Here is a 24,351-nt window from a genome sequence, read left to right on the forward strand (position 1 = left end):
TCATATTGAAATATGGCGCAACGATCTGATCACATGACTTTATTTTCAGGCCATCCCTCATTTATATAGTTAATAAGTTTCTGAAACACTGTATCATTCATTGTTTCTGTTCGAATTTCATTCAACTCACTTTTTGGAAGGGCGATTTGAGATATAAAAGAATGACAGTGTAAGTCTGCGTCTTTCTCAATGTCGACTAAAGGCTCTTTTTCAATTTGGGCATAATTTGCCTGATGTTTGCCATGCATAATAACTGCACCCATAACAAACTTTGATGCATCGGTAGACAAAATTAGTTGTTTGTTCGGATTATAGTACGTTTAAACAGGCGCATCGGATATTGCTTTTTTCAAATTATTAAACACCTCGTCATGAATTTTATACCAACGCCACGACGTTTCTTTTTTCAATAGGTCTCTTAAATGTTAGTTTTTGGCAGATAAATTATCTATAAAGGAGCCTAACTAGTTTACCATTCCCAAAAAGCGTTGGAGTTCTCTAACATTGGTTGGAACTGACAATTCACTGATAGATTTAATTTTATTTTCATCTGGTCGTACACCTGTTTCACAAAAAATATGTCAGATGAATTTCACTTCACTTTTTAATATATTTGACTTGGCTTTATTGAAGCGAAAACCTACTCTTTTAGCCCTGTCTAGTACTTTTTCCAAAGTTGCATTATGCACTTTTACACTTGGCGCATGGATTAGAAAATCGTCCATGTATATAATAAGACCTTTTATATCACTAAATATACGTATCATTTCTGCGTGAAAAATCTCTGGTGCGGCGTTTATGTCAAATGGCGAACGTAAAAATCTATATCGACCAAACGGTGTACTAAATGTGGACAGCTTAGATGATTCCTCATCTAAAGGTATCATCCAGAATCCCGAATTAGCATCCAACGTACTAAAAAATTTCGATTCACTCATTTGCGACTTACATTCATCTAAGGTGGGAAAAGAAAAACGTGGCCTTATTATAATTTTGTTAAGAATACGAGGATCTAAACAAAGTCTCAAAGTTCCATTGGATTTTGTAACCCAAACTATGGAATTAACCCACTGTGTTGGCTCTTACACTTCAGCAATAACATTTAACATTTTCATATGCTCTAGTTCTCTCTTTAATGGTTCTGAAAAACTAAAAGGTATGCGACGTGGAGAGTCTGCAATAGTCTGACTATTTTCTTTTAATTCAAGATGGCACTTATTTTGCAACTGACCTAAACCTTTGAACACATCCGAGTAGTTTTCCAATATATCTTTGCATTTAGTTGACTCAATTGACTTCACTATTTGCACCAAATTCATTTTCACTGCCAAATCTAAACCTATGACACTCCTGCAGCTCATATCTAAAATGTAAAAACTCGCACAACATGTTACCTTGCTTGCACTGGTAGTTTCTCACCACTAAATGTAACAATATTATTTAATGAATTCTTATTAATCTTAAATATATTCAACATCTTGAGTGTTTTTACCGACATCAGATTTGCCTGCGAGCCCATGTCAACTTGGCCATTTACATCCACATCTACGTTCCATTCCTTTGTTAAGCTGTAGTCATTGGTGCCGTTTGTCGTATCGCTGTAGTCGTATCCCTAACGTAATCAGCTGTTTATCGTTACGATGGTAAACCAAAAACCAGTTGGTTGGCTACGATACGGTTACGACCTTAGCGGCACCAGTAATCGATTGCATTGATTCTCATAAATTTGGTCGAATCAGCTGTTATAAGGTTACCGATACGGTTACCGATAAAGCACCAATGTCTGCAGCTTTACTCCTTCTCTGTTTGTTTTCTGCAGTAGACCAATGAACAGATCATTGCTGAGTTCATTTTCTTCCTACCCACTTCGTTCTTCTTTGACAGTTTTTACGAATTTTTATACTCAGTTGAGCAGAGCTCACACAGTATATTAACTTTGATTGGATAACGGTTGGTTGTACAGGTATAAAGGAATCGAGATATATATAGACTTCCATATATCAAAATAATCAGGATCGAAACAAAATTTGATTGAGCCATGTCCATCCGTCTGTCCGTTAACACAATAACTTGAGTAAATTTTGAGGTATATTGATGAAATTTGGTATGTAGATTACTGGGCACTCATCTCAGATCGCTATTTAAAATGAACGATATCGGACTATAACCACGTCCACTTTTTCGATATCATAAATTTCGAAAAACCGAAAAAATGCGATAATTCATTACAAAAGACAGATAGAGCAACGAAACTTGGTAGATGAGTTGAACTTATGACGCAGAATAGAAAATTAGTAAAATGTTGGACAATGGGCGTGGCACCGCCCACTTTTAAAAGAAGGTAATTTAAAAGTTTTGCAAGCTGTAATTTGGCAGTCATTGAAGATATCATGATGAAATTTGGCAGGAACGTTACTACTATTACTATATATGTGATAAATAAAAATTAGAAAAATCGGATGAAGAACACGCCCACTTTAAAAAAAAAAATTTTTTTAAAGTCAAATTTTAACAAAAAATTTTATATCTTTACTGTATATAAGTATATTATGTCAACATTCAACTCCAGTAATGATATGGTGCAACAAAATGCAAAAATGAAAGAAAATTTCAAAATGGGCGTGGTTCCGCTCTTTTTCATTTAGTTTGTCTAGAATACTTTTAATGCCATAAGTCGAACAAAAATGGGCGAAATCGGTTGAAGCCACGCCCAGTTTTTATACACATTCGACCGTCTGTCCTTCCGCTCGGCCGTTAAAACGATAACTTGAACAAAAACCGATATATCTTTACTAAACTCAGTTCGCGTACTTATCTGAACTCACTTTATCTTGGTACAAAAAATGGCCGAAATCCGACTATAACCGCGCCCACTTTTTCGAAATCGAAAATTACGAAAAATGAGAAAAATACCATAATTATATAACAAATATGAAAAAAGGGATGAAACATGGTAATTTGATTGGTTTATTGACGCAAAAAATAACTTTAGAAAAAACTCTGTAAAATGGGTGTGACACCTACCATATTAAGTAGAAAAAAATGAAAAAGTTCTGCAGGGCGCAATCAAAAGCCCTTGGAATCTTGGCAGGAATACTTTTCGTGGTATTACACATATAAATAAATTAGCGGTACCCGACAGATGATGTTCTGGGACACCCTGGTCCACATTTTGGTCGATATCTCGAAAACGCCTTCACATATACAACTAAGGGCCACTTCTTTTTAAAACCCTCATTAATAACTTTAATTTGAAAGCCATATCGTACAAACACATTATAGAGTCACCCCTGGTCCACCTATATGGCGATATCTGCAAAAAGCGTCCACATATAGAACTAAGGCCCACTCCCTTTTAAAATACTCATTAACACCATTTATTTCATACCCATATCGTACAAACACATTCCAGAGTCACCCCTGGTCCACCTTTAGAACTATGGCCGACTCCTTTTTAAAATACTCTTTTCCCTTATTTTGTCTCCAAAGCTCTCAGCTGAGTATGTAATGTTCGGTTACACCCGGACTTAGCCTTCCTTACTTGTTTCTTGTCTTGTTGTTCTATGTGTTTTTTGTTGTTGCACATTTTCGCAAAATGATTCGGCTTTTTGCATAGGTGACACGTCATACCTTCTGCTGGACATTTGAAACGATGAATTTGACCGCATTTTTTGCACCAGTTACGTGATGTTTGCTTATGCAGTGATAATCCGCAAATAAAAATATATTTTACAAGGCCTTCCCGCAAATTATCAAACTCACATGTCACGCTTAAATTTTGTAAAGCTGTGGCATACTGACTTAAAGACTCGTTGGCTGTTTGCCGTCTGATAAAGGAAATATGACGCTCAATTGCTACGTTGGTTTTCGGCATAAAGTAATCATGAAACAAGTGCCATAGGGTCTTTGTATTTTACGCTCTCTATATCCACATTAGATGAATTATAAATTTCAAAGCTTTCTGTGCCCATGTGGTGTAGCAAAATTGCAACTTTTCTTCTGTCGGACTGTTCTTCTAAATTTGCTGCCAAGAGGAAGACTTTGAATTGGTTGCTCCAATTTTTCTATTCTTGCGACAAATTCATGGCTTAGTGTATAATGGTGGCAAATTTGCTGCCATTGAGATAACTTGATTTTCCGTCATTTTATTTCCAGTCATTTTTTAGCACCCAACACTTGACACCATATTGTATAATTGACATGTTCACTTGACTTCGGGTTTATGACTGGTTTATTAAAGTTTTTTTCAATTACATATTCATGTACAGGACCCGATCAATATTTAACATCAGGTGGAGAACTGCCTTGAGGTAGCATAGGGATGGTGCTACTTTGAAAACTCGTTAGAGTTTGGGAACTTTTGTCGTCGATTTTTTCCGATGAATTAGGGACTTGAAACTTTCAACAAAGTGTCCGGAAGTAATGCAAGAAAAGGAAAAAAATTACTGAAAAATTAATGCAGAGCATGTGGAATCTTGCTGTCGAATTCTAATTATCCTCTCAAACTTAAATCCTTACATTTCGATCAGGGCACAATCTTCCCTATGTGGTGCACGGATCTATATATTAGAGGTTTACGCCGATCACTTTATCGGCGGCGGTGTGGCCAGCACTCCGACGTACGCTGGTGTTCTTACTTTAAAAAGCTTGATTTTTCTATCTAAAAAAATAATATTTAGGAAAGGTCTTGTTTGGATGTATTTAAGGAAATCAACGTTTTGGCCATTTTGGAAAGATCCGGGGTTTCTGCCTCAAAATCTCGCACACCGTTCAAAAATTTTCAGGGGTCAGCTCCTTGCGGAGGGATTGTCCCCCGTTCACTTACTCCAGAGAGGCTTCGAACCTAACCCCGGTCTTTGGAATTAGTACTGCTGCGTCTGTTGAAAAGAAATAGAGATACATAAAATGGTGACACTTTTGTCTGTATATCTCGTGCAAAGCGTAGTTTCACCTGGGGTTAACTCCTAATAATCGTTGCGAACCCAATTTCTTTAAATCATTTGTGGCTCCTTGGCGGTCACGCACAAAGGCCACTTACGATTGCTATTAATGGTCTATTAATACTCATAACTCTAGTGGCAGCACATAAGCTATAGGACTGCGACTTCTACCTTCGTTGAGGTCACTTTCCTACAAGCTCTAGGTGTAGCTCCGAAGACTTTCTAACGGATGTTTTTGCCCCGCTATGCTGCCTAGCTACATCAGAGAAACACCTTTAAATGTTAGGGAGTGACTATTCGGCCAAGAATGCCGTGAAAATGGGTGAAAATCGTATAATCCTCGGCGTATCTACATAAATAAAATTTTACAAGGGCCCTAGATAAAATTTTTAAAATTTGGACCAAAGTTTTCGGACGTTTGTGTTCACAACATTGATTTCAATACTCTTCGTTAAATCAAAACGATATTATAGAATGAAACTCGACCGATTTTAAGTTGAAAGAGTTAAATTTCGCAATTAGGTTCTTATAACTGGCAGTGATGTACATCCGTTGATAGCACTTTCGACCACATCCGACCAATTTTCGACATGAACAATAAATAGCCTAAACAATCTTAAACGAGTAGAAAATATAATAACGCGCCGGACGCCGCCGCCGCCGTGCCGTTATTTTTGACATTCGGCGGCGGCGTGCGAAAAAGACAAAAACCGGCGGCGGCCTTTATCGGCGGCGTATATCTCTAAAGTTTTATGGATTTTTGACGATTTGTTATGTTAATTTTTGAGATACTTTTCCAATAAGCTAAAAACCCCACACCTAGCTGGGAATCGAATGAAAACTTATTAGATAAGTGGAAATATTGTAATAGGTAGCATAGTGGGCGAGAAATTTAGAAGTTTCAGAGTAATTTGCCATGAAGTTTAAAAAAACTTCCCAATTGAGGTACAAACTTGAAACCCCACATAGTTCAGAATATCCAGACAATGCATAAAAAGGAGGAGAGAGGAGGTGTCAATTATTACCGGAGTTACAGTTTCCAAATTGTGGTGAAAAATTGTGTATATCAAGAGGTGGAGCCACTATACTGGGTCGATTTATTAACCGATATCGCGCCATCGATTTTTCAATAGGATTTGGGCTCAGGAAAAAAAGTACCACTACGCATACCCAAAAAAATTATTTTCGAGCCTGCGAAAAGAAAATGGCGAAAGGGCAAATTTTTCGACCAAAACACTCCCCGAAACCAAAAATATTTTGTTTTCAAAAAACTGTTATCGCCTACGTTTTTACAACAGTTTTTTGAAAAAAAAAATATAAAATTTACTCTTTCGCCATTTTTTTTTTCGCAGGCTCGAAAATTATTTTTTTGGGTATACGTAGTGGAACTTTTTTTCCTGAGCCCAAATCTGCTACTTCGACCGCGCACGTGATAATTGTGAGCTTAAATGCCAATCAAAGAATGCCAAATAAAGGCATATGTAAAAAAATTCCGAGATTTTCCCTTTTTATACTCTACGTGTACTTTTACACAACTTTAATTTCATAACGATAGTACATAATGGCATAAAAGAATAGAGAGAGATATAGATTTCTTCATGTCAAAATTATCGGAATCGTCCGTTACCACGATAACTTCAACAAAAATTGAGAAGTCATTACGAAATTCGGTATACTGGCTTATCTGGACCCAGAATAGTTCGGTATTGAAAATAGACGAAATCCAGCGATAAATACGTCGGAAAAAGAATACTAATTTTTTAGAGCTTTCAAGCCCTATATTAAAAACCGTGGGTGATATTACTTACTTACTTAATTGGCGCTTAACCGTCTAATCGGTTATGGCCGTCCAACAAGGCGCGCCAGTCGCTCCTTTGCTCCGCCAACCGGCGCCAATTGGTCACACCAAAGGAGTTTAAATCGTTTTCCACCTGGTCCTTCCAACGGAGTGGAAGAGTGGGTGGCCCCTCTACCTCTGCTTCCATAGGCGGGTTCCGATAGAAACACTTTCTTAGCCGGAGAATCATCTTTCATTCGCATAACATGGCCTAGCCAGCGCAGCCGCTGCGCTTTAATTCGCTGGACTATGTTGATGTCTGCTTATAGCTCGTACAGCTCATCATTAAATCTTCTTCGGTAATCGCCATCGCCAACGCGTAGGGGTCCATAAATCCTTCGAAGAACTTTTCTCTCGAACACGTGGGTGATATTAGCCGTGTTTTTTTTTACACGCGTATACTTTTACGTTTGCGCGTAAAAAACGCTTATCCTCGCTTAGATAATGCTTAGGAGGCCCGTCTAGCGGTAGTGGTTAAACAACTAGCAACAGCACAGGGTGTACCGAAAAGTGGAGACACAGCCCTCTAATGGCCACACTGTATAACATATAGCTAAATTAGTTGCGATGAATTGTGGACACGCACCATTTTAAGAGGTGATACATAGAATTAGTGTAGAGGTGAAACATAGACACATATTTCAGTTAGATCTGAGTATAACGCGTATTGAAATTTAGTAGTATTAATTTTATGCGTAGCAATTTCAGAGGTGTATTTAAAGTTTGACGCTTAGCAGTCCATATAAAGTTTAAGCGTAAACGTCTATAGATGTAAAAAAAAACCCAGCTATTATATTTAGTTGGGGCATGTGGGTTGTTCTCACAAATGTATATAGTACACCTTGTGAAAAATACCAAAATCGGTTTACGATCACGCCCATTTTAAAAAATTAGTATTCTGCAAAGTCTAATGTTAACAAAAAATGTTATATCTTTGCGTTATATAATTAAACTAGCAAGTAGCCGGCTTACTTCACCGCAAAAAGTAAATCTATTGAGTTTTATCTATTTGGGTATAGTTTAAGAGAAGAGATACACATACATACATATGTGATGTATTTTTTCTGTTGTATGAAATGCAAACAATTTTAAATTCGTTAGCATTATAAACGATTTATTAATGAACAACTTTGGAAGAAAACAAAACGCAAGATAACGATTCAAATAAGTAAATCGACTGATGAGTCTAATGTCACTCTATTTCAAAACGCTTTTCAAAAACGCCCCAGCTCAAGACTCTTTTTAAAAACACCCTACATCAGAGTTTTTTTTCGAAAACGCACTATCTCAGAATTTGATTGAAGAACGCCCCATCTCAGAATTTATCTCAGCTCAAAATATATTGAATTTATAGCGAGCTGAAACAAATTTTGCGGTAGGGCATCTTTGAGTCAAATTCTCAGGTAGGACGTTTTTGAAAAGAATTTTGAATAGGGTGCTGTTCCACCCAGCAGTCGAAATTGGATTGTAGAACGTACTTAAGTAAATCAACTGATGAGTCTAATATCACTCTATTTCAAAACGCTTTTCAAAAACGCCCCACCTCAAAATTCTTTTTAAAAACACCCTACATCAGAGTTTTTTTTCGAAAACACACTATCTCTGAATTTGATTGAAGAGCGCCCCATCTCAGAACTTATCTCAGCACAAAATGTATTGAATTTATACCGAGATGAAAAGAATTTTGAAACAGGGCGTTCATAAGTCAAATTTTGCGGTAGGGCATTTTTGAGTCAAATTCTCTGGTAGGATGTTTTTGAAAAGAATTTTGAATAGGGTGCTGTTCCACTCAGCAGTCGAAATTGGATTGTAGAACGTAAAAAATTAATACATAAAATAGGATACAACTAAAAACTTCCGAGAATATAACATTCTTTGTTTTATTATCATTTCCAGGAATGAGAAAATTTTGGTTCTGTGGGTAACCAGTTCTTGAAATTGCGACATACAAATGACCGTGAGAAAACACTTCACTACGCAGGTCTACGCCAACATAACTAAATGTTTATCCTTGCGATTTATTAATTGTAATTGTATTAGTCCAAGTGTAATAGGCACGTATTCGGAGTAAAGCAAAATCTTTACAAAATTGTCAACTGAACAAAGGGGGAAAAAATGCTGTAAAATTGGTTTGTAGTCGTTCCTGCAGTACCATAAATCCTTTGTCCATTTTCCAAGTGAACAGATAGATGTACAACCGTTGAGAATCGCTCATAAATCGAAAATCCCAGCAATCTCCGAATACCTTCTGATGTGCTTAAATATCTGACATTCAAAAAATTTTGCTCTTCGTCCTTATTATCTTTAACGGAAAACCTCGCTTCCTTTGTTGACATACTTTCAAATATATTTTATTTCTTGCACTGAATGACAGTAATCTACATTTATATGAGCGGAGAAACATCTGGAAAGAACGTGGCAATATGGAACGATCCATCGGCTGTCGACGTTGTCCCATTAGAAAGTATATGGGTATACCCACCGTCCGCTGAAGACCTTTGTCTATTGGATATCCATCTTCCCCGGTCTGCGTATGCTATTGGAGCTCGCGTGGGTATCGTTTTGAGCATTGTCCATTCAACAAGTAGGGCGATAATAAATTATCAACCCCACATGGGCCGTGGATGATATTTTTAGTAATTATATCATACAACATCGGATATTCGTCTTTATTTGGAATTTCCGCTGATACAATGCGATCCATGTCATCGGGAAGAATTTTATCTAATAGCCAAATCAAGATATGCGCATGAGGTAAAGCTCGCTTTTGCCATTCAGCAGTAAACATGGCATCTAACTTTTCCAAAAATATCTTGTTTTGTAATTAAACTCATGAGTTGGTGAAGTTTGATATGGAATATTCTTAACACAATGTCATGACGCTCACTTGGTCGTTATTTACGAAACAATTCGTTTTTGATTTCACTCCACTCTGGGTTGCATGTGAATGTTATAAATAAGTCCGGTCTTCCATAATGACGGACATATAAAAGGGTGTCTTGTGTACGTTCATGCAAATAACGAGGCGATCCAGTAAACGAACACGGCAAAATTACTAATTGACCAATATTTTCAGGATTGCAATCCTCGTCAACAGCATCACTTAGATGTATATAACTATTTGCACGCAATGTTTTTAGTTGTTCTTTTATAAAATTCAACCTTTTGGTCATCATTTTAGCAGCCATGTCCACACAGTATCGGTTAAAGAGATATCCATATCTATGAAGCGCGTTAAAGCTATTTTTTATAATCATAATTTTATATGCATAAAATTGCATACATGAAACTGGTTTTTTGTGGGTTAGGTGCCTACCACACCGGATGCCCTGGCAACATCAAACAAAATTTAGAAATAAGGTTTTTCAATTAGAAGAAAATTTTTCTAAGCGGGGTCGCCACTCGGCAGTGTTTGGCAAGCGCTCCGGGTGTATTTCTGCCATGGAAAGCTCTCAGTGAAAACTCATCTGCCTTGCAGATGCCGTTCGGAGTCGGCATAAAATCATGTAGGTCCCGTCCGGCCAATTTGTGGGGAAAATCAAGAGGAGCACGACGCAAATTGGAAGAGAAGCTCGGGCTTAGATCTCTTCGGAGGTTATCCCGCCTTATATTTTAGGTGCCCCACTGCTTGGAGAAGTTTGCAGTATATTTATGTTGTAACCGTCCTCACCATTTAAAAATATGATAGGGTATTGCAAGGGGTCATATGAAGGATGAATTTCTGAGACATGATGGAGAGTGTTATGTTATCGTGTTATCGACCAGCATTTTCGTCAACTATCAATACTGCGACCTCACCTGTAGTCGGGGTATTATATCGACCACGGTGTTCATTACCAGGGCGTTTGTCGGCATTGATTACAACCCCATAGTTAATCGAATTATATAGCATACGCTACATAGAAGTCATAAAACTTCGAACATACACTTCGAACATTTCAAGCAGAACTTCTTGAATTCATTTCAAAATATCTCTTTAAAGATTTGGTGCAGCATTTTGGCGCAACGAAAGCTGCTCCTCTTGGGAAGAAAAATATATTTGTAAAAATTTTGGAACCATGTTGGGCGGTGGTAATAAACTTTCAATAATATGGTACACTTGTATTTTGAAAGTTGGCATGAAATTCCCTTCTGTAATTTCATTACCGCCAAACGAAGTCATAGCGAAACAACCATTGTATTTTCTTATATTTTGTTTAAAATAACTGGACGACAGCGCTTTGATTGCTGGCGGAGGCTCACCGATATCATTTAATTTGACATGACTCTTACTACAGCACATACCTGGTGTTTCATTTGGCCACTTCCTAGCCTTACAAAAAACGCAAATTTCACTTATGCGGCTAATGAAAAGTGGAGAATTTTCGATATAATTCAGATGTGGTCTGTAGTTAAATGCTGACTTCAGACCAATCGCCCTTTGCCTGTTTTTCAATGCTCACCACCTTTCATTTTAACTCTCCCCTTTGTTCCAAAAAGGATCATACTTTGCTAAATATCAGAATTGAAAATAAGGTAAAGGACGAAAGAGACAGAAAGAGCGCGTTTATTATTTTCTTAAGCTACATACATGTGTGTTGTTTTGTTTGTAGCAAATCACATTTAGGATTTGCAAATAATGTGTGTTTCTAATCAACTTTACTACATACGTAAGTACATATGTGTTGCTTTGTACGGAATTAACTGTTTTGATTTTCAGTGGTTGTCACAAAACAATCACAAAGCAAAAAACTCGTGCATTTGCCAAGAGCGGAATGACAAACTCTCTTTGGCTGTGAGTATACTTATGTATCTCTTCACTAACACACAGTTTTTTTTGTTGGCCCGCTGTAGCTTGGGTTTGGCCATCGAAAAGTCTTATACTTGCATTATTTGGGGGTTTTATCAGCTTTTTCCTAAAAATAACGGGCTTTAGTTTGTGAAAATGGAAAAAATTAAAAGCGCTGGGTGTTTTTTTGTGCCATTACTTTCTTTTAAAAAATTTCATAACAATTGGTTTGCTACTTCTTGAGATTAGCCGTTCCAAACATTTCCCATATAAGCATTTTTATATAATTAGTATAGATTATACTGATATTTTTCCTTAGTATTGGTTTAGGGTGGCAAAGTGCGAAAATTTTAAAATTATGAAAAGAGCCGTGATTAGTCCTTAATTTCAGGGAAAAAGGCATAAAGTAACTAGATTATTCAACTTCGTAGTTGTGTGGACAGCTGGGGTTATTCAGACACTGGCTAGCGCCTTGTTAACACTCCAAAAGCCATGGAAGGAAGAGCTTTTGGAAACCCTAATAGCTCCGTCGAACACAATGTTGGTTTTCAAATTGAAACAACAGCTATTGTAAGCGTAAGCTGCTTACAAAGCTTTAAAAGTTGAGCGCAATAGGTATATAGATTAACAATATCTTCTTTACTATGAAGTTGCCATTCTAGTAGATGGACTTTAATTGGTAATTACGCTGTACCTTTAGTGTTTGTGATAAGATATTTAGAAGAGTTGTTGTTAAAATTTCAAAATCAAATTCATCAGCTTTATGTCTTTGCTCTAGGACACATTTTCTACTGCGATTTTATCCATTTATATACAAATGTTTAAAATTTTTTTATTTTATTTTTATAATGTATATCGTTTCTTTCGCATGATAACAGAAAGAATTGGAAAAATGATGTATATTCCAAATCTGCCTGAACTATCTATGCAATTACTGATTTTAATTCACGTCGTAGTTTATTAATGTTCACTTATCGCATTTTTTTAATTTCTTTCAGCTTACAAAACACTGTAACTACCAACTTAAAAGTAAATGATAAAAGTGCAATAAAATTAAATTTTCATTATTAATTGAAAGTATGCTCTTAAATTCTACGAAACCACCGAAAATATAGCAATAAACCGCAGTTAATTATTCAAACATTTGAAGCAGTTAAAAATTTCAAAGCTAAAATATCACATATTTTAAAAAATGCCGTTTGCCAACATATTCAATTCAACAATGTGTTACATATTCCTCTGTCTACTTGTCATGGGTAAGTACATAATGTTATAAAAAATTTATATATATGAATGTAGATATGTATGTTCTTAAAGCAGAACTTCGTAATTGGCTTCTCGGGTATTGTAAAATTTGGCTCCATTGGACAGCTAAATGTAGCTTTTTACGGCAGTTTTTGCCAGAGGACAGCTGTTTTTCTTTTTCGTATAACTTAAGAAGAAGGCCACTAAACCGTGTTACAAATTTTTTATTAGCAGCTCTGAGATTTGTTGAGTAGGAGCAACGACAACTATGATAGTTGGTTGTGATTGAAGAGCGGGGATTGCCAATTGGCTTTAAAATGCATTCACGCATTTTTTGCAAGCAATTTTTTAATTTAATTTTTGGAAAAAAATTTAAACAATTCGATGTCGGGACGGACAAGGCGGCAGCTGTTTCGATTATACCTTGTAAATTTCTCCAAAGCCTTAACTCCCGGGAGGTTCGTTTATTTATTCAATCTTAAGACTAAAATTTGACTTGACAGTATGAACATTAACCTGGGTCGATTTGTATGGACGAAAGTTAACCTATATCCCGCCATAGATTTTTCGATAGGGTTTGGGTTCAGGAAAAAAAGTTCCACTACGCATACCCAAAAAATAATTTTCGAGCCTGCAAAAAAAAAATCGATTTTTCGACCAAAATTCTTCTAAATCTCCATAAAAGATTTTTTTTTTTGTAAAAACTGCATTTACCAATTTTACATTTGTCAATTGACACGAAAAAAAAATACATACAAATGATTTGGAGCTTTGAAAATGAAAAAATGTATAAAAAATCGAAAAAATAGTTGAAATTTTGCATGCTCAAAAATTATTTTTTTGGGTATCCGTAGTGGAACTTTTTTTCCTGAGCCCAAATCCTATCGAAAAATCGATGGCGCGATATCGGTTAATAAATCGACCAAGTCTAATAAACATACTTACATTTATTGTTCATACATTGACCATTTCATATTAAACTCACCATCAAAGCGGACTTTGCCTCCTATGCTTGCAATATTTGGATAATTAATAAGCAAGAAGTAAACTCATTAGTATTCAGACACTTAGCGTTCTCCTTAATTTTGATATCAACTTATTTTCTTGCATAAACGCTACTGCGTCTGTTTGTAATACTTGTTTTTCATTAGGTCAAAATGAAATTTTAATATCAGATTTGCCATGCCGGTAGGAAATATTCGTTTTCACTTATTGGTCAATTTAATTATCCTCTGTATTCAACGAATTACAAACGCATTTGACGTTGTATGACAAGCCATTTTCATGATATGGCCAAATATGTGGACAAATTTGACCTATAATATTACGAACGTTAAAAGGAAAGCACAGCAAGGCCACTGATACTTTCTTTCTTTAGCTGGTTTTGTTTATCTAGGCTTTGTCTATTGCTTATATTTCCATAATTTGTTTTTTTCCTACGTGTTTTAACAGCTTGGCGCGAAGTCCCTCATTACCCGGCACCTCTTTAGTCATTAGAGGGAATGTAACACTTACTTGTCATAGTCGAGTGGTTGAGCGTATGTTCTCAAATCTAAGATTCGGCTATCGTCTTCTTCAAATCTTCCGTCAACCGCCGAACTTTCGGTCATTCTAATCAGGCAGCATCTGGGGCTTAGCATGTATTTCTGGTATATATTTCTGCCATCAATCGCTTTTCAGCCAAATTTCTTCTGCCTTTGCAGATTTCGGTCGAAGTAGACATGAAACGTATTAGTCAGTTAATTATTTAATAATTTAAAATTAACAATTTTTGTTGTTTTGTTTTCCTTCTTCTATTGTAATTTAAAAGTTGTTTCAATTAAGAAAAAATGTATCATAACAATAATAATGATAAAATAATTATTGTAAGGCCTTGAGCTCGATTCAAGCCCGCGATAATTTAAAGTTTTAAAAGAAAACATTATTAGTTATTTTTAAAACTACATTAAATACTGAACACTTTCCAAAAACATTTCTGCAAAATATTAACAACTTATTAAGCATTTGGGGACTGAAGCAGTATTTTGTATTTGATTTTTAATTTTAATTGTGATTTATATGAGAGAACCTTAACATAAAAAGTTGTTCGAATTCACTCACATATTTTTTAGCTTAATCAAATAAATTAAATAATTTTCATATTGCTCATTTGTATTTGTATTGCTAACGTCCCATGCTAATGAATGATTGCATTCTTAAACATTTTATGAAAATGGCCTGAAGGGGATTGTAATAAAAAGACAAATGCATGTGTATGTTCATCATCTTATTTCATATTTTGTTGGTGTTGTTGTTGTAGCGACAAGGACACTCCCCGAAGGCCTTGGGGAGTATTATCGATGTTGATGGTCCTTTGCCGTATGCAGATCTGGTACGTTCCGGTACCAAGCCCGACCATCTTAAGATCTTAAGCCCATTTAAAAAAAAAACAAGAAAAGGTGTCTAAGTTTGGGTGTAACCGAACATTATATACTCAGCGTGAGTTTCAATTGTACATTTCATTTCAGATAAATTACTTTTCTACATAACACGTGGCACCGCCCGTTTAAAAAAAAAAATTTCTCCCCATTTCCTCTTACAATAGAACTTGATAAGTGAAATATCATTGATTCAAAACTATTTTTTTTTTCTAAGTTATAGCTGATTATTCTAGTCTACGACCCTTTTAAATTTGTTTTATATCTAAGTTGCCGTGGTCTTTAACCGATCCCGTCCATTTTTACTAGAAATATTTTCTGCTATAAGGAAAATATGTGTATACAATTTCAATACGATATGTTAATTTTTCTTCGAGTTATGGCTCCCGAAACATAGAAAATTGCTTAGTCATAAAAGGGGTGGTGCCACACCCATTTTCAAAAATTTTAGTGTTGTCAATTTAATGTTATAATTCAATTTAGAAAGTTATATTCTATTGACACAAAGCTCTTTTTCACCAAGATATAGCTTATTATTTTCGTATACGACCCTTTTAAAAATCTTTTATATAAAATTGGGCGTGGTCTTTAACTGATCTCGTCCATTTTTCCTAGAAATATTTCCTGCTATCGGAAAAATTTGTGTACACAATTTTATTACGGTCCGTTAATTTTTCTTCGAGTTATGGCTCCCGAAACATAGAAAATTGCTTAGTCATAAAAGGGGCGGTGCCACGCCCGTTTTTTTTATTTGAAGTTTTTCCTATTTATTGTTATAAATCCACTTGGGAAATGAAATACGATTGATATAAAGCTCTTTTTTGAAAAGATATAGCTTATTTTATTGGTCCACGCCCCTTTTAAAAATCTTTTATATAAAAGTGGGCGTGGTCCTTAACAGATTTCGTTAATTTTTCTTCAAAGCATTTCTTATGGTAAAGACAACCTCTCTGCTGAATTTTGTTGCGATAAGTTTAACGATTTTTTATTTATGATTAATAATATTTGTATAATTGATTTTATCACAAGTGGGCGGTGCCACGCCCATTTAAAATTTTTTTCCAAGTTTTTATCAAGAGTCTCAATATCAGTCCACGTGTCAAATTTCAACATTCCAGCTGTATTATTTACTAAATTATCAGGTTTTTTGTGTTTTCCAAAATTTTATATATATAAAAAGTGGGCGTGGTTATCATCCGATTTCACTCATTTTCAATACTAATCTATTCTGGGCCCAGATAAGCTAGTGTACCTAATTTGGTGAAGATATCTCAATATTTACTCAAGTTATCGTGCTAACGGACGGACGGACGGACATGGCTCAATCAAATTTCTTTTCGATGCTGATGATTTTGATATGTGGAAGTCTATATCTATCTCGATTCCTTTATACCTGTACAACCAACCGTTATCCAATCAAAGTTATTATACTCTGTGTGCAAAGCACGCTGAGTATAATTACCTAGCTATTGCATATGTTTGTTTGGAAAAACTTAAAAGCAGACTGAAACACAAAAACTCAAATTGAGTTCTTGATCTTTTCTACGAACTGAAAATTTGAATAGTTAATCATAAAAATATAATAATAAATATAAATTCTCAATCATAAAACATTGACAAATACATATAGGAATGCTCACAGTCTTGATTTGGTTATCTGGTTAATTTAGCAACTTTTAATATTCCTATCTGTGAAAAACTTTCGATATTTTTATATTTGGCAGCAACTGGTTATAAAAGAGGTAAAACGCAAAATTACCAAAATGTTATAAAATGAAAAACTGCCACCATCGGAAAATCTGATACACTTCAGAAAATGTAACCCTTATGTTCATACTATCACGAATATTATCAACACTAAGGGAGACTATCATCTCTAATCCGGTACTAAGCAGTCATTTGTATCTACATAAACAAATCAATCATTATGTCTACACATATGTACATGCAGCAGCGGAGAGATGCTCACAAAAGTATGCAATCATCAGCAAAGCAGTTCTCACACATACACATTGTCAAAGACGACTGAGTTACAAGTAAATGATTCGTATACACATATGTACTTATGTATTTATTTGAATTTAAAGAAATAAGAGTTTAATATGAAAATTGATGTTTGAATTACTAAATACTATGTATGGGACTCGCACGTCTGCACATGACGAATGCTCAACGCACACTACTCTTTACATTCGGCCTCTCCTGACTCTTCGACCGGCCCGGTCGATTGGCTATCGTAATCATCGGTTGTATCCAACTCTGGGTTAAGTGCGCACCAAGGTTTAATGTGATCTACACTAACTACATTACTATATCGTCGTTGAGTGATCATTGTATCCGGTAAATCTTCGATTAGATACCTGTCATGATCCAGTACCTTAGATACAATTTATGGACCCCTATAGGCTGGATCAAGCTTGTGTGATTCGCCCGTAGCCACTGGTGCGTAATCGACAAATACCAAATCGCCGACTTCATACTGGTGTGGTTGTAAATGTTTTTTATCATACCTCTCCTTCCACTTTTGGCGTTCAGTTAAGATATTCGCAGCTGCTTCTTTACGCTTTGTTTCGATGTCTCCATCTTCATATTGATCATGCAATGCTTGGATGATTCGATTAGTAGATACGTCTCTTGGATTGAAATGAAACACCAGCTCATTTGGAGTGAATTTGGTAACACTGTTTTGCTGTGAGTTTAACGCCCATTGGATGCTTGGTAGGGAGCAATCCCAATTTTTCGCTTCTTTGGTACTGCACTTAATGCAACTGAGAATAGTTTTATTGACCCGCTCGGCCTGACCATTAGCTCTAGGAGTCCTGACAGCCGTTTTGACGTGTTGTGTACCATTCCTTTGCATAAAGTCCTGGAAAGCTTTAGAGGTGAATGCTGTACCGCGGTCAGATATGAGACGGACTGGCTGGCCAAATATGGACATCATCTCTTCCAATGTTTTCGTGACAGGTTCGGTTTTTGTATACCGCAGTGCCTTCAGTAGTACATACTTGCTGAATCCACATACAATGACCAAGACGTATGCATTACCCCTTTTGCTCTTTGGAAACGGTCCCAGGTGATCAATATTCACCGTTCGGAATGGTATCGGTAAGACTTCGATAACATGAAACTGACTCTCAGATTTCCCTCCTTTCACCTTGAAAAGACAACACTCTTCGCATGAGTTAATGTACGATTTTACATACCTTCTTATTCTTGGAAACCAGAAGCGCTTCCCAATGCGTTCCACTGTCTTCTCTACTGCAAAGTGGCCCATATCATCATGACATGCTTTTGTTATTCGCCATCGTACTGCTTTCGGAATTACCAGCTTTGGTTGCCCTTTGACGTTACGATATAACCGACCTTGCTGCATCTGGTAATCACTCCGTATTTGCTTTTCGTCTACGTCAGGTGTGGAAGTATCGTTTTTTAAAATGTGAACGATCCGCCTTAACTGGTTATCTTGCATTTGCATAGCGTAAATCCAATCATCTTTGATAGCTGTCGGGTCACGTACTCTCATCACCTTTTCGGCTGCTGTCATCGTAGGGCTCGGTGGTTGCACTGGCGCTCTACTAAGACTGTCTACATGTGCCATTCGTTCGCCAGGTCGATGAATGCATTCGAACTCGAACTCCTAAAGCTTAAGCCACCATCTAGCTACTCGAGGTTGAAGTAACGTTGTTGCCTTTGTAGTTGCTATGGCGTTGCATTCGGTTACCACAAGAAAAGGCGTACCCAACAAGTACACTCTAAATCTTTCTAGTGTTTCTACGATTGCAAGCACCTCTAGTTCGTGGCTTGCGTACCTGCTTTCAGCTGCACTGCACTGTCGACTGTAGTATTGTACTGGCTTCAGACCTTCGTCTTCCTTTTGTAATAATATACCTGAGATACCTAGAGCGCTGGCATCTGTGTGCACCTCATGTGGCTTTGACGGATCGAACAGTGCCAGAACCGGTTCAGATGAAAGTGCTAACTTCAGTGCATCGAAGGCTTCATCTCGTGCTTTCGTCCATTCGAAACATTCGCCCTTTCTGAGCAATTGAGTGAGGGGCTTCGTAATGACACCATAATGTGGAATGAACCTACGAAAGAAACCGGTTAGTCCCAAAAACTGACGTACCTGTGTCGCTGAAGTCGGTAGTGGGAAATCTTTGACGCTTTGCACTTTCCCCTCGCCTGGCTGAATCCCATTTTGACCAATTATATGACCCAGAAAAGTAATTGTCTCCGCCAAAAAAACACATTTCGATGGTCGGAGCGTCAAGCCTGCTTCGCGTACTTTTGCTAAAAACTCTGCCAATACGTGAATACCCTCGTCCTTTGTTGATGAAGCAATGATAACTTCGTCGACATAACTCACCATCTTGTCCCGTTGCTTGAGCTTCTGAATAATCTTCAACACCATCTCCTGGAATACCATAGGTGCGTTCACTAGCCCGAAGGGCATAACATTGTGCTCAAACAGCCCATCCGGGGTAATAAACGCAGTGTATTGTTTGCTCTCTTCCTTCATTGGGATTTGATAATAACCCGCGGTCATATCCAGTGTGGTATAGAATCGGTTGTTCCCTAATCTCGCTAGCTGTTCCTCTACTATAGGCATTGGAAATGGTTTCTTGACAGTCACAGCACTGAGTGCGCGGAAGTCGACACACATTCTGTCTTCACCATTGGACTTCTTAACTAAGACCACTGGAGCTGTATGTGGCGACGTACTTGGACGAATGATATTGTGATCCAATAGATTTTCCACTATCGTTGACAACACCGGACGTTGCGAAAATGGCAATTGATAGCGCTTTCCCACAATTGGCTTATCAGTGGTGACTTGAATCTCCATTTCAGTCATGTTGCATCTTCCTAAGGCTGACAACTCTTCTGAAAAGCAATCTTCGTACTGATCTAATGAGGTGCTCAACTGCTTGGAGTCACACCCATTCACGATGTTTACTTTCATCTGTGGCCCTGGCTCTTCTATCCTCAACACTCCTGAGTCGATGACAAATTTTGCGTCTCCACTACATAGCACATCACGACCGATGAGTAACTCATATGGCATAAACTCGTCTGCCACTATGCTTAACCAAACTTGCACTTCTTTACCATCCAGCTGCATGACGACATTTACCTTGTGCTCTGTTTCGACTATACCGCCTCCAAAACCTTCAAGTTTCTTATTGGCGGCCTCACGTTGTAAACTGATAGGAACTAGAGACTCCTTGACCATTGACACATCGCTGCCCGTGTCAATAAATGCTGAAATATCTCGCCCAAATACATTTACATTTTTGGTTACTGGTGGTGGTACTGTATCCACTGCCTCTGCTATGTTTGCTACCGATGGTTTCGCTATGCCACATGATTTGGCTTCGTGTCCAAATTTGTTGCATTTCGTGCACTTAATTTTGCGCTGTGGATGTGGACACTTAGCTGCTATGTGTCCCACCTCGTTGCAATTATAGCACCGTACTGACTTCCGAGCTTCTTGACTATTCGGAGCTTCTGTTGTACCCTGGCGCTCGTCTACTACACTCTTTTGCCACCCAGGCATCGCAGATAATCTTTCAATTGATAAAAGTAATTCGTGGCATGACCCCAAATTCATAGCATGTAAAGTTCTGGAAAGATTCATATCATTTAGACCATTAATAACATAAGAATTTATTGATACTTCATCTATATTTCCGCTGCGTCCCAAACTTAGCATTACGTAAAAGTATTCTTTCAAAGATTCACTGGGCCTTTTCCTGCGTCTCCCCATTTCGCGATGTATTTCAGCTGAGCTTGGTGCACTTGGGAAATCTTTTCTTAACATCTCAACGAATTGAAACCATGTTATGAATGCTGGCTGGGAATCAGCCCAATCTTTTGCCACCCCTCTTAATTTTTGTTGCGCCGCGAATAGTACTTCTTCATCACTCCATAAATATATATCTCGCAATTGTTCGATCTTCGCTATGAACTGACTCGTTGCTCTGTGTCCCTTTAGTGGGTCAAACTCTGGCAAAATGCCGATAATCTCCCTCATTGAATACCTTGTACCTGCATGCGTCGTCGTTGATTGGACATCCGTCATTAAATCGCGAGGTACTTGTCCAAGCACAGGAGTCCTTAACTCTCTAACCGGCGTGCCTGTTGCTCCTGGAATTTCTGTAGATCGCCCTGGTACTGTTGCTACAATTTGCGTTGGAGCTTGTGCTGATGCTTGCGAACTCCCAGATGCTATTTGCTGTTGGCTTACCCCTTGTTCCAAATTCCTATCTCCAACCTGGATTGTTTCACTACGCCCTTGCGTTATAGCCTGTAATCCACTCACGGTTTTTGATAAGCTGCTCATAATTTCTTTGAGTTCACCAATTTGTTGCTGCCACGATGGATATTCACGCGATTCGACCTCCTCAATATCCACCTCATCCGACTCATATAGTTCCATTAGCGATGCAATCTTGTGGCTCTTATTGCCCGAAACTGCGAGACTACATTTTTGCAACAAAGCATTCAGTTGCTCCACTTTCAGCGATGAAAACTTAACCTTTCCATGGCTTTCCTCCAATCCCATGATTGCAATGCCTTCTGTTACGTCCTTACCGCTTGTACAACTTTCAACTTCTGACTCTTAAATTCAACCACCAAAATGTTCGTCGAAAATCCAACTCTGCTAGCTTACAATTCCTCAGAATCTCCGTTTTCCAGTTAATTGCAGCAACTGTCGTGTTACTACATAAACAAAATCTTCTTCACGTCTTTTCAATTACTCTGTTTGCGTCTATCGCTGCCTAAAATTTTTGTCTGCTAATGTTGATTTCCACGAACGACTATCGTTTCTCTGAATTTTTTGAACGTCTATCGTTTCTCTGAATTTTATCGCGTCTATCGCTGATCTCTCCTGCCTTACCAGTTGCGTTCAATAACTTAATTCCGTGAAGCAAATACATACAAGTGTGTATATACTTTAGTTTAAAAAAAATTCTTTGCGTGATCAAAATTCCTTGAATCGAATCCTACTTCTGACGTTGTCAAAGACGACTGAGTTACAAGTAAATGATTCGTATACACATATGTACTTATGTATTTATTTGAATTTAAAGAAATAAGAGTTTAATATGAAAATTGATGTTTGAATTACTAAATACTATGTATGGGACTCGCACGTCTGCACATGACGAATGCTCAACGCACACTACTCTTTACAACATGCATATATCTGAGATGCTCACCAAAGTATGCAATCATCGGTGGAGGTATCACTCACATATACACACGCATATAAGAAGCTATAAACGTGCATCTGTAGTTCATAGCTGGTAGTAAATTCTAGAAGAAGAAACACCTAGAAGTATGCGAACGAGGAAACCGAAGAGTATACAAGCAACACCAGCTGAGGCATGAGCAATGAGTTTGATTTAAGCAAGCTATTGGTTGTGAAGTATCAGTGTTATTGTGAAGTAGTCTAATAAAGACCATTTTGCATTATTGAATATTGGAGTTATTTATTCAACAGTTTAACGATACGAGCGTTATTAGAAGGTTGCAAATAAGCGGAATTGTACTAAATTCGTTACAATACGTATGAACATATACACGGAGCATTCCACGGTTGGTACTGGACAAATCGAACGCATGTTTAAAATTTCAACCTTACTTACTTACTTACATACTTAATAGGCACTTAACCATTCAGACGGTTATGACCGTCTAACAAGGCGCGCCAGTCGCTTCTTCCCTCTGCCAATTGGTCACACCAAAGGTGGATCATAAATCGTTTTCCACCTGGTCCTTCCAGCGGAGTGGGGGCTGCCCTCTTCTTCTGCTTCTATAGCCTCTGCGTTTTAATTCGCTGGACTATCCTGCGTAAAGCTCGCACAGCCCATCATTAAATCTTATTCGGTACTCAGCATCGTCAACACGCAGAGGTCCATAAATATTTCGAAGAACTTTTGTCTCGAACATGACCAGAACCGCTTCATCTGATGTTGTCATGGTCCATGCTTCTGATCCATATAGCAGGACGGGTATGATAAGTAACTTGTAGAGCATGATTTTCCTTTGCCAAGAGGGGACTTCACTTTTCAATTCCTTACCTAGTCCAAAGTAGCATTTATTGACATGAGTGATTCTTCGCTGGATTTCAGAGCTGAAGTTGTTGTTAGTGTTTGCTGCTTCCCAAATAAACGAAGCCTTTTACTGTTTCGAAATTATGGCTGCTAACAGTAGCGTGGTTGCCAAGGTGCATTTGCGCTGACTCTTTGCTCGCTGACAGCAGGTACTTCGTGTTGTCCTCATTCACCATCAAACTCATCTTTACCGCTTCTTTTTCCAGTTTTGAGTAACTTACGGCGCGGGCGTTCAGGCCGATGATATCAATGTCATCATGATACGCCAGTAATTGCACGCTTTTGTAGAATATTGTCCCAGAGCGGTTATGTTCTGCAGCTGGTATAATTTTCTTCAGCATCAAATTAAAGAAATCGCACGATAGGGGGTCAGCCTGACGGAAACCTAGTTTAGTTTAAAACGGCTCGGAGAGGTCCTTTCCAATTCTAAAAGAGCTGACATATTCAGACAATGCGGCATATAGGCAACTCCCTTTCGTGCTGTCGAAGGCTGCTTTAAAACCGACGAAGAGGTGATTTGTGTCGTTTCTTTTCTCGCGGGGGTTTTTCCAGGATTTGGCGCATTGTGAAAATCTGGTCGATGGTAAATTTACCAGGTCTGAAGCCGAACTGATAAGGTCCAATCAGCCGATTTATGGTGTGCTTCAATCTTTCGCACAATACACTTGACATGAATTTATATGTGATATTAAGAAGGCTGATTCAGCGACCCTCCATAATCTAAGTACGCTCTGTACATCGGTTACAAGGTCCCGTTTTCGTTCTTACAGGAGTTTGCGCCGGACTTAAAACCTTCCCTCTGCCGCCGAATTTTTTGGTTAAGTTCCTAGTGACAAAAATCTGTTACTAATAGTATTTGATAACCGATCGAAATATCTAACCACCAAAACAAGAACCTTTTTATAACAAGTCAGTTGTTTATCAATCTTAATCGGAAATTTGTTTTCTCTATAATCCGGTAATTTTCTCTTTACTAATTCCTTGCCGAAATTATCCGCCAGCGGAATTGCCTTTGTTCTGTCAC

At 37.6% G+C, this 24,351-nt stretch overlaps 1 protein-coding gene across 1 annotated transcript in view; it reads left to right on the top strand.

The window, feature by feature from the left end:
• The window catches only part of beat-Ia (beaten path Ia), a 305,961-nt gene that overhangs the window by 48,822 nt on the left and 232,788 nt on the right, over positions 1-24,351 (top strand). The window contains exon 2 of the mRNA XM_067769264.1: positions 12,544-12,801. Coding sequence (XP_067625365.1) covers positions 12,738-12,801 — 64 coding nt within the window. The 5' untranslated portion in view covers positions 12,544-12,737. The remainder of the gene's footprint in view (positions 1-12,543; positions 12,802-24,351) is intronic.

The sequence above is a fragment of the Eurosta solidaginis genome, chromosome 2 (genome assembly GCF_040869045.1).
Source record: "Eurosta solidaginis isolate ZX-2024a chromosome 2, ASM4086904v1, whole genome shotgun sequence".
Taxonomy (NCBI): domain Eukaryota; kingdom Metazoa; phylum Arthropoda; class Insecta; order Diptera; family Tephritidae; genus Eurosta; species Eurosta solidaginis.